Genomic DNA, 11,181 nt, shown 5'->3' on the forward strand with positions numbered 1-11,181 from the left:
TTTGCTCTCTGACGTTTTCTGTCCTGTCTCTTGAGCGGCTGGTTTGGGTCTGCTGTGTTAACATGTCAACATCCAGATGTGCTGGAAGAACAAGAACACCTGGAATGTTCATGTTTAACAGAGGGAAACGAATGACAACTTCAGAAATGAGACTCAAGCGAATCCATCCATCCCAGATTTATGCTTCAGCCGTTCAGAGCTGGTTGGGGTTCATAAATGCTCCCAATCTTCATGTCTGTCTGTCTGTCTGTCTTCTTAAAACACTCACGTCAAGCGCTCGAGTGACATCATTCATCAGGACGGACCGTTTCAACAACAAATCCTACTTTCCACATCCAAGAAATCAGGAACTTTATGTTTCTTTGCTGTTTTGACTCCAGCACGTAGAATCTGCTTGAATGCAAATGACAGAAGAAGAGGAGGAGCTTGCAGGTCACGCCTCAGGCAGCAAACGTGCGTGAATTGACCACATGAGGAGAAAGGCAGCACCGCCATGATTGACAGCAGCTGAACCGACGCAGAGACGTTTACGAGGATTGATAAATCTCACCGTCAGGTTGGCGAGCGTGTACGGAGGGTCGAGAGGGCCAGAAAACAAGAAATACTTCCTGCTCTTAAACAAATGTCTGATTGATCTCTACAAACACATTTCCTGACAAAAATATAGAAAATAAAAATCTTTCAAAACAATCTCATCTGTGAGTGTCAAGAGGCGCAAATGGCTGCTCAAACGCTGGTGAACAAGAAGCTCCATGAGGCGGAGGTCTGTGTGGTGGTCCTGAGAATTTAGTAAAAATGAGAGAAAAAAAAATAAAAATTCCTCAACCTTCACAGTTGAATGGGTTCTTCCTTGGCCTAGGCCCCGCCCCCACATCCCTCCTGCTTGATCACGTGACGTTCTCGTCGCCCTCCGTGGGTCGGACATCACATTCTCGTTATTATCCTTGATTTTATCCATTGATAAAGTCCTCCGGGACCCGAGGATGAAAGGAGACGGTTCCGATGGTCAAAGGTCTTGCTGTGGAGGTGCATCTCCATGATGCGGTGTTGTTTTAACCAGCAACGAGAGGACAGCGCTGCCGGCCGGACAGAAACACGCTCACCTTCCTCCAGCCTCAGTTTTCTTACTTGTCGTGTCAAAGTTATGATTTTATAATCAATAAATAAGGAGCCTGCATGTTTAATAGCATCATTAGCTCATGATTTATTCATCCATCTTTTTATGTATTATTCATCACAACTGGTGGGCCAAATCCAACTGTACAGGATGCGCTGACATATTCATCACATCTGGTTTGTGCATTTGTGTGTCTGTCAGTGATGGTTGTGTTACCCAGATGTTACTTTTGTGTTAAAACAATAAAAAAGACAAACAAAACAAGAAAATAAGAAATCAAGTGAAACACAACCTACCGAACCTCGGCTGAACCCCTCAGGTTTCATTTACCAGGCGACACTCCGTCCAACTCCCAGCAAAACTCATCATGATTTGCATGAAGTCTGCTGTGTGTGTGTGTGTGTGTGTGTGTGTGTGTGTGTGTGTGCCCTGCCTTGTTTCTTGTTTTAAACCCATATGCAAATAGGTGTGTGCCAGAGCCGGGAGATGATTGGTGGGTTTGTGTCATGCCCTGGCCCGTGATAGGCTGCAGTCGGACACCACCTGCTATATTAAGAGCCAAGATGGCCGCCCCCTGGCATCAGGAGGCACTCCTCCTCCTCTCCCTGAAAGCCTGGTGTTTCCTCTGTTCTTTCCTTGGCAAAGGTGGGCTGCCAGTTTTGTTCATCAGGTTTCCTCCTGTGTGCGCTGGCGAGGGAGGTAAAGTTTATGTCACTTGTGTTCTTGTTTTATTAATCAGTCACACGTCCCACACAAGCACGCTTTTGTTTGTTATTTTGGCCGTGGCCCCCCTGGAGCCCAGTCCCTCGTTCTGGAACCTTACCTGTACCTGCAAATACACCTTTGTCCGTTGTGACTCAAACCACTCATCACTTGGGGAAGATGAGGCCTTGCAATCATGGATGACGGTGACCGCTGCCTCGTTGGCTAAGATCCAGAAATGCCAAAAAGCAGATTTGTTTATTGTGGCAAAACTTTATGATGTGCAGGTGCCCTACAGTGGCGAAGTCCTGGCACATAACAGCCTCTGAACTGAGTGGATTGGCCCAGGCTCCGCCCCTTTCGCTGGCAACTCATGGTTTTATTGTAATCTTGTTGACAAACACACAACAGAGGAAACATTTTGAATAGAGCGTTTTCATTGGCTGTTTGCTTGGTCTGAAGGGTCAAGTTAACCTTCCTGCTACATGAAGTTTACATCCAAGAAAATGTGCTGCAGCGGCGCATCACCAGAGTCTCGACACGCCAGCAGTCGGCGAGGCGAGCTGACAGTCAGAAACGCTCTCAACCTTTAATTATTCATGATTCTTAAACTACACACCTGCCACTTCTCCCTCATCCACAGTCATGAGAAGAGTTCTCGCTCTCGTGTCCTTCCTCTAAATCATGTGAGTGATTGTGTTCTCCACAGCACGCTGGCATCCTGGAGCCACGCCCTCTCTTCCACAGCCAAATGACATCATGCACATGTGACATAAAGGTTTACTGTTAATAAAGATCTCCCAAAGAGTTTTCAATCCAGCGTCGCAACATGAAAGTGCGTTTACACATTGAAGACCGGATGGCGGTAGTAGCTGAGTGGCTTCTTCAGGCTGGATCGCTTCCTGTTCTCCTTGGTGATGGGTATCAGGACCACGCCCACCACAAACACCATCAGCCCGATGGACAGCAGGGCCGGTCCCAGGATGTTGGTGACCTTCCGGCAGTGGCCGGCGAAGTACAGGCCACTGATGATGATGCCGCATGCCAGGAAGCTGCCACCGGTGGACATGAAGTGGATGGGGAACCAGAAGACTTCACACTTGCTGTGCGAGTTCTCATTGGTCCAGAGGGACTCGCTGCGCGACAGGCTGAACACGGTGCTCTCGGTGCGGCTCGGCGGCGTCAGCTGGTCCCTGGACTGGGAGAGTGTGCACTCTCCCAGTGGGATGTTCTCTGGGCTGCCCGGCATGACTGGTGGAATGAAGACCGCCAGTTATAATTCAACCCCACACTTAATTCATTGGTGGCAACAACTTCCATCTAACGCCAAAAATGAATCAAATTGACTCAAAATGTTTTCTTTTTGGCCACTCGGGGCTCCATAGTCTCACCTTAGAGTGTTCCTACAACATTGCAAATATATTTCTTCATTCTCAAGTGTTCAGTTCTGGTTAAGTGCATTTCCTGTCTTCTCTCATCATGTAGCTTTAGCTGGAAATGCTGCTTCATCCACACACTCTAGCATCACACTAAAGTTCTAACCAGACAAGTAGAAAGTCCGTACGTACCGTCGAAATCTGATCAAGTGTCTTTAAAATGAGCCAGAGGTGAAAATCTGTCATGCAGCAGAAATCCTCCAGATATCTTTGGGAGACAAACATGTCTGAGCAGCAGAGCCACAGCGTCTACCCGCCCTCCTCGCGTCTCTGCACCTCCTCCACAACCCTGCAGTGACCACCTTCCCCTCACCATCGTCCTGATGTTGCTTCCAGGGTTAGGAGATTGCCTCCAGGTCCCCAGAGGACGTCCATAGAACCTCACACCACTCAGCCTCGCCGCTCCGTTGGGTGTAAAAAGCTTTTCAGAAACTTCCACAAACAGCTCTGATGGGGTCTTTTGTGTCAACACCCTGAAACGTCCCGCCACGGACGAAGAAGGACAACGTGATCCTCAGCACCTCCCAGGGAAGCGGGGCAGGACTGGGACTGATGGAGGACTGATGGAGCGAGCAATCGCCCACACACAGACTTTCCAATACAGCCTGACATGTTGGCACAGTATTGATTGGCCAGAGGGCCTGCAGCCATTACACGCACGCAGTAGTTTTGCTCACTGAACATGCGATCAATGGCATCTGTCAGGAGATGGAGGGAGTTTGGTCTCATTTTAGGATGATGGTCTTTGTTCTGCACCAGAGAGGAAAACAAACGCCCTCGCTCCTGCAACTCGACCCTTCTGCTTCCATTAAACAGCCCAATATTACATTTGTGTGTTTGTTGCTTTGTGCGCTTGAGTGCGAAGACACAAATGTCCGTATGTGGTCATCGATCTGAATATGATCTGACCCGTTAACACAATCAGGCTCTACAGAGAGCTCCCCCAAACACGGCTCTGCAGAGCTTAGCCAGCGCCAAAGCTCCGGCCTGATCCCATTACTGCGGCTGTCCGTCTCTCATGCTCCATCATGTGGCCCAACACGGACAGGAGGAGAGCTGACCGGACTTGTAATTACCCACTTGGCCCAACAGATGGCGGTGCTGGCATATGAATAGAGATTGACTGTAGCTGTGACGCTGATGGGCTGCAGTGGTTCCTGTCCACCAGGCTGAGCAAACACTGAAGCAAAAGCTGAAAAGTTTCACCTCAAGGACACAAATGAACCAAACTGAGGGAATAACGTGTCTCTCTCCTGTCTCAGCAGGACTCCATAGTTTATATGTTAGTATATCAATGCTACATATCAAAATAACCCGATTACTAATTTCTTCTTAAACTGTTTACTGCCCTGTCAACTGTATCTCCTGTCTCCTCTCATCGTCATCATTCAGCTTCAACATGAAAAGGAAAAGTGAGAATTTGACAAATCAACTCAAGCTTAAGCAACGACAATAATTCACTCAAGTTTTTAGGACAAGTGGTGTGATAGAAGTTGGTGAAAGTAGAGAATCAAAGAAACAAAGAATGAGGCGCCGCTAATGCTAGCTCTGCCTCAATATTGCCATCTTATCGGTCCTTAAAGGCAAAAAGCCCTTTTTGGATGAAGTATCTCTGGTACTTGAGGATCCAGGTCGGTTGGATTCCACCGTCGGGAACTTGAGCATCGGGGCCTCGTTTTTACTCCTTTTACTGGACTTATGGTGGCTGGACCGGGTCACGTTTCTCCACTTCACGTACAGAAACCACATGGTCGTTGAACTCAGTGGCTCCTACACGCCAAGCGTAACAGTAGCCAAGTTAGCAAAAGTAGCCAATATAGCGACTCGATAGTTCAGGGCCCAGTTTCACTGTTTGTCCTCATAAAAACTTGAGGACAATTGACTGAAACAACAACGTGAGTCTGCGTGATCACGGGAGCCAAACATCGTCCCTCCACCATCGTACTTCCTCTCAGCAACGTGTAAAATGTAAATAAACATCCTCTCAACATTTCCTCATGTGTCTCTCGTCTTTTTTAGATTCGAGGATAAAAAGTGTTGCCAGATGCTTCTTGTTGTGCGTCATCATCCCAGGTGGGGGCTATTTTTCTCCCATGCAGCTGGTCAGTTGGCATCTGCAGGCGAGGTTCTCCTGGCAGGTTTCCTCTCCACATCAACCCCTGCAGGTAGAACCGGCAGAGCTGGTGGAACCGTAGCCAGGTAGAATGTAGACGAGCCGCTTACATCTACATCCACTTGAGTCAAAATACAGAGTTAAAAATGTGCGATGAATGAATCCGTCTGCTCACTCGTTCTTCTTTACCTCTGTACCCTGTTTTTTTCAGCCACAGGAGGAATTAATTATCCATCCTGTGTAATGGTTACAGCTCCTTGTGATGATGACGGGCCTAAGTGTCTTTAATGGTCCGTTTAAGTGAGCTGAGTCTGAGTCTGCTGATCGTGACCGTCATCTGTTTTCTGCTGCTGAAGAATGGATGAGCTGATCGGACATTCAAATCCAGTCTGAAGTCATTTTCTGGGTACGAGCTTACAAACCAGCAGTCAAGCAAACAGTCAGCTGAAGGTGGAAACTTCAAATCCCAGTTTCGAAATCCTACTGTGGAAAAATTAAGTTCTGAGAGGACGTTCACAATTCTATCAAGTCTCTTAGGAAACCCTCCTGTCGGGAGAGGTTTTTGGGTCCAAACAGGAGAAAAAAAAGAAATAAACACAGAGATTTATGGAATTGTTTTAAAGTTTCTTCATATCATTCAGGATTCCTCCAAAATAAATCTAGACAACAAAACAAAATGTCATTTTTTTGTGTGATACACAGTTTAGCTGATCGAGAGATGGAAAGTAGCAGAAAATAATCTGACAGTAGATCAGGTGAGTATTTCAGCACCCATGTACTTCCCAGTTAGCTCGGCTCGCTCTGACAGGAAATGGTCTCTAAACCAGTAGTCCCAGGTCCCCCAGTGAGCTCTGCCTTTCCTCCACTGGCGCCGACTCTTCAGAGCAGCGAAGAAGAATTGGTTGAGATGTAAAATTAGCGGCAGAACTAGCGAGTTATCAGCAGCGCGTCGAGGTGCCTGTCAGAGTTCTGTGGCTTCCTGCTTTAGATGGATCCGCTGACGTTTTACAGCGATGATGACGTCACAACCATGCAGAGCTCCGCCCATCACTTCATGGGGTGAATTGGGCTGCACTGGAAAGCACTTTGAGTACTGCTGAGGTAGGAAGGTGCTGCTTCTGAGTGAACTCAGTCCCTCTGCTCTCCTGCTGCGAGTATTCCAGGCCTTGGTGCACTTCAGCTTTTCTCTAAATTCCATTTATACAAGTTGAGACCTGTCAGTTTGGATATGAAACACTTGTCTACGATGCTCTCTGCAAGGACCTGTAAAGCTGACTTCAGAAAACATCTCAAAATGAAGCAAATCCCCTAAAATGCCTGCAATCAGCTCGCTGTTAAAATATCAGGATCAAAACATCTCAACAATAAATGATTAGAAAGAAATAAAAACGCCAATTAAAACTGGCGCCCCCCGGACACACGTACATTCCTGTGGTCCGAGAGGGAAACCTGTGGATTATTGTCAAAATTAAAGTTCAAAAACTGAGCCAATCTGTTGGCAAACCTAGGTTCAGGTATCAGTCTAATCCTGCTGGGGAATGCAAACACAGAGGGCTGCCAGGGATTAGCGCTAATAAACCTCATCGTGAGTCAGCACGCGGAATTTGTTGGTTTGGAAAAGGTTTTGGGGAGCTGGATTCAAACGGAACTGCCCGCACACGCTCGGGTTCAAGCCACCAGAACTAAGATGCTCTAACAACTCCAGCGCCGGCCGAATCTCACAGCTGAGGATTAAACAGAAATACTTTTGGCCAAATGAAGCCTCGCACAGAGCCGTGTTAACTCCTCAGCAAATATCAATAAAACCTTTGCAGCAACTCATCATGCAGATATTAATTCATCTGCAAAATCACATTTCAGCCAATGTACACATTGATTTATCAACACACGCAGCTCCTCTCTGTACAGGTGACCTTGGCAAACTAATGAATCTGCTTTGCATATTTGAAGCTTTTTGTGGAGTAATCCCAGAGGGGAAGTGCAGCAAGTGTTGCATCCAGGTCCTCCAACACACGGAAATGAAGAGAGATTTATAATGTTTGCTCTTCAGTTTAGTCCGTCCCTAGAAGGAAAATGGAAGCCAATTAAAAACTTAAATCAGTGACACTCAGATCATTAAGTGTTTGTTATCAAGTTTGTTGTAACGCCACTTTCTCTCAACTCTGTGGGATTTGGAAAAGTGACGTGCAGATCATAATTAACAAGGACAGTTTCACATCGCTTGGATGGATCGGAGTCCATGTCCATCCACGTCCTGCAGTCACTCCTGTTGGAGATCTCTGCACTGGACGCTGGTGGGGTGTCCTCTGATGCAGTCTGATGCATGTTGTACCGCGTCAGCGTTAGCGTTAGCATTAAGTTTCGCTTCATTTTTGACTTCTCAACAAACAGTAAATGTGCAGAACAGAAGGACAACGTCTTCTTTTTAACATAAATTCCATCATGGCGAATCTTTAACTCACATGACCTATCCTCTTAACCCCCCATCTAACACGGCAGCTTTGAAGTGACATCATCTTGTATGAGAACATGCCTGCCATGTAGAGTATGTTGTTTCTGGAGCAAATGTAGGTCACGTCCATGAGAGAAGAACGGTTTCTCCGAGTGAGTCAGACACTGTGAGTGAACATTCCAGGGGTTGATGTAGCGTTCACTCCAAACGCTCTCTTGCTTTGATGATCACGACTTCCACGTGTATTAATACGCACGCCGTCGACTTGCTGCAGCACATCGAGGTAGAAAATAGAGTGAATAATGCCTGTTTTTGACCACACAGCCGGAGGACGGCGTCGCTCCTCCGATGGTCCTTCGTGATGTCCGTGGCCTGTTCCTCCCCTGCTGTGGCGTGTCAAAGATGGCGAGCGGCAGCAGTGCTAATAGATGCTGTGGGAAGGCAAACATGCGGTCTGTATAAACAGATCAATAGCTCGGCCTCAGCTCATTTCTGACAGATTTGTTTTTTCCCAGCCTGATAATTGGGCAAGAACACAGCGTTTCACACAGCGGTTGATCTGACGATTCAGGGTCTCGGAATGATCTGGACTCTGCTGCTGGACAGAGGCAGAGGTTCCTCATCTCTTCTACCAACCAGGTGGTTCACGCCTCAAGAACCTCCATCATGGATTCAAAGACCCCCTTTCCTCAAGAACATGACTGGACGTTAGCATCGGACTTCAGCACATTAACACAAATATTTTTCAACCTCCATTTAACAATGTAAGTTCTAAAGATTCTGATTTCAACGGTTTTGCAGTTGTGGTCGTGCAGTCACGGTGACCTTGACCTTTGACCACCTTTGAGTTTCAGTGACATTGAAGCCAAATCTGGAGGAACTGCAGAAAGACGCAGATGGAAGGTTGAAAGTGCAGCAAAGCACCTCGTGATGCATCAAGGGGCAGAAAACACACTGAACTCAGTGAACCGCGTGACTGCAGATCGAGCCCCATCAGCATGACTGGGCTGTCCCTTCTCAGTTTGTGTGTTCATCGCCACACCAGAGACGTGAATTCACAGTGAGTGTTTCTTGGGATGATATGGCCCCCTTGGACAAACGCGTGGCTGATCCGACTAGCCTGCAGTTGGAGTTTCCATGGTGACGCTAACTGTAACAGTAGTGCTGCTAACTGCGTAGTTACTGGGTGAGATCCAGCTGGGAAAATCCCCTCATGAAGCCCGGAGCCACGTTCAACAGGGTTACTTTATTTCTGCGTTTTAGGCCTTGCTGTCGCGCTGCTCCGTGATGAACTGACCTGGGAATCTGTGATTCATGCCTGATTCCTTGAAATTAGTCCAGTAGTTTTTGTGTAATCCTGCTAAAATCCAAACGTGTGCGATAACATCCTCAGTGAAAATTGTGCACCTTGCAGGGATGACAGGCACAGCAGCCCCTCACAACACGCCATACATACATGAATGTGTTCTCTCTAAATACCTGAGATTCCCTGATTGCCGTGTAGTATTTCCCAGCCGCCAGAGTGGGGCCTGTTGATTTAAAATGACTTTAAACTTCACACATCTGACCTTCTGGATTGTGTCTGGATGTGAATCACAGTGGAAATGAGGCTGCAGAGAGTCTGAATCCAGCCAAGAGAACTAACAGGCATTTCAAATAGCCTCTTTAAAGGTAAAAGTGGGTTACGTGACCTGGAGGCAATGGCTCATTTACGGCAGCGTCACGGCCACTCGGCGTGCCCGCGGCGCTTTAGGCGAGAAATTAACAGGATGCTGCTTTTGATGACAGAGCCTGTCTTTGCATATTACTGCGAGTCTCAGTGGGTGAGCCACACTGGCCGGAAGAAGACACTCAAAAGGCGATTTTCACACTTGAAATGAATAATTTGATGATTTTTCTAAAATGTTATCTAAGAATGAGTCTGTGGTGAGTCACAAATCCCAATTTGAATTTGAGAAAGAAAGCAGAATCCCTGAGAAGAAGGCTTCACACAAAAGCACAGCAGAGAAAGACCTCGGTGCACGACGACGACGATAGTTTAGTGTGTGATGCTGGCCACAAGGACATGCACGTACATCTCTGGGTAGGTGCTTCAGGGAAGGAAGAGCCGGACCAGTCAGTGGCATCAAGTGCAAATGTCTCATTTCACTTCTCTTGCACACTTAAGGTGACTCAGCCTTTAATGCAGGTGACATGCAGGCCTGTCTGGGTGCTTCTGCTCATAGACACCACCTGAGCAACGTCTAAGAGGGTACAAGTGTGGCATTAAACTGTGCTCTTCCTGCTCTGTGAGGGAAACTATGCACAGCACACGATACATAAGAACCTCACTCCATGTTCAAGTATTATCTGTATTAAGTCAACACTCCAGGAAAAGAGCTTCGTCAGTGTCTGATGCAACACCCGAGATCCCAGATGAAATCACTCTCTTATGGAAGTTTTGCTTTCAATTAAAGACAGTTTAATGTTAAAACTGCCAGGAAATGACGGATATATTTTCCCTCTTCTTTTGTGGTGCAGACAGTTCTTCATTCTAACACGCATCACGGTGCAGCAACAGAAGATCCATCACGGTGCAGCAACAGAAGATAATCCCTTATTAGCTAATTAAGTAGCATTGTTGATTTTCTGGCCTCAGTCGTAGAATAAAGTTTCAATATTTTGTTTAAGTATGAGAGCAGCAGTGCGGCTACATGCTAAACCAAGGTTACGGGATATGTGGCAATAGAGAGGCAGAGAGTGATAAAACACATGAAAAGAGTGAAATAAGCCAGGAACATCCAAACAACTGAAGTGCTGGGCGCAGGACAGAAGCAAGAGCTCACCCAGCAAACAGAGCCTGCACACTGATGTGCTCCCAGGCAATTTAATGGCTTCTCACCACAAGATAAGCGAGGTTTTGGGTTCTGAGACATCAGACATGTCTGATCATGTCTGATGAAGGGCTCCCGTGGATCGACCGGGCGCACAATCTGGTGATAAATAAACACACTCAGTATTTTGAAAGTGGACAGCTGGACACATCTTGGACTTTATGAACATCTTTGGAAACATAACCTGGATAAGAAGCATTCATGTAAAAAAATGTGCCACAAAGGTTCGCCACTGTCAACCTGAAGATCGGAAGTCTGCCAGCGTTCGACCCGCTGAGAAAAGAGGAGACCGCGGCAACTTGAGCTTGGCAGTTGGACTCAGCTGGTCTGGTGATGTTTGGGACGTCTGATGAAGTAAATCATTGAATTACTCATCCATCGCCGTTAGCAGAGGGCTAAGACTGTAACTTATAAAATACTGGATAAACTGTTTTGGGTGTTGCACAGCCCTGGCGAGTGTTGCAAGTGTAAGTGGGTGAATAACAGAC

General features: G+C 46.9%; 1 protein-coding gene and 1 long non-coding RNA gene across 2 annotated transcripts; one reads left to right on the forward strand and one right to left on the reverse strand.

Moving 5' to 3' along the window:
- Positions 1–2,190: 2,190 nt before the first annotated feature.
- pirt (phosphoinositide interacting regulator of transient receptor potential channels) lies at positions 2,191–3,129 on the reverse strand. The gene has a single exon (XM_086185481.1). It carries the CDS (start codon positions 3,066–3,068, stop codon positions 2,661–2,663), a length of 408 nt encoding a protein of 135 aa, XP_086041607.1. The 5' UTR covers positions 3,069–3,129; the 3' UTR covers positions 2,191–2,660.
- A 5,243-nt stretch (positions 3,130–8,372) lies between these two features.
- Positions 8,373–10,836, forward strand: LOC147244550 (uncharacterized). Its single transcript, XR_015110063.1, has 3 exons — positions 8,373–8,584; positions 8,675–8,880; positions 10,341–10,836. It is a non-coding gene; the product is annotated as an uncharacterized LOC147244550 (long non-coding RNA).
- Positions 10,837–11,181: the final 345 nt, after the last annotated feature.

This window comes from Aulostomus chinensis, chromosome 18 (genome assembly GCF_037954235.1).
Source record: "Aulostomus chinensis isolate RoL2024-O1b breed Wild chromosome 18, RoL_Achi_v1.0, whole genome shotgun sequence".
NCBI lineage: Eukaryota > Metazoa > Chordata > Actinopteri > Syngnathiformes > Aulostomidae > Aulostomus > Aulostomus chinensis.

Coding starts and splice junctions, on each gene's coding strand:
- pirt (XM_086185481.1), bottom strand. CDS start 3,068: ATGCCGGGCAGCCCAGAGAACATCCCACTGGGAGAGTGCACACTCTCC.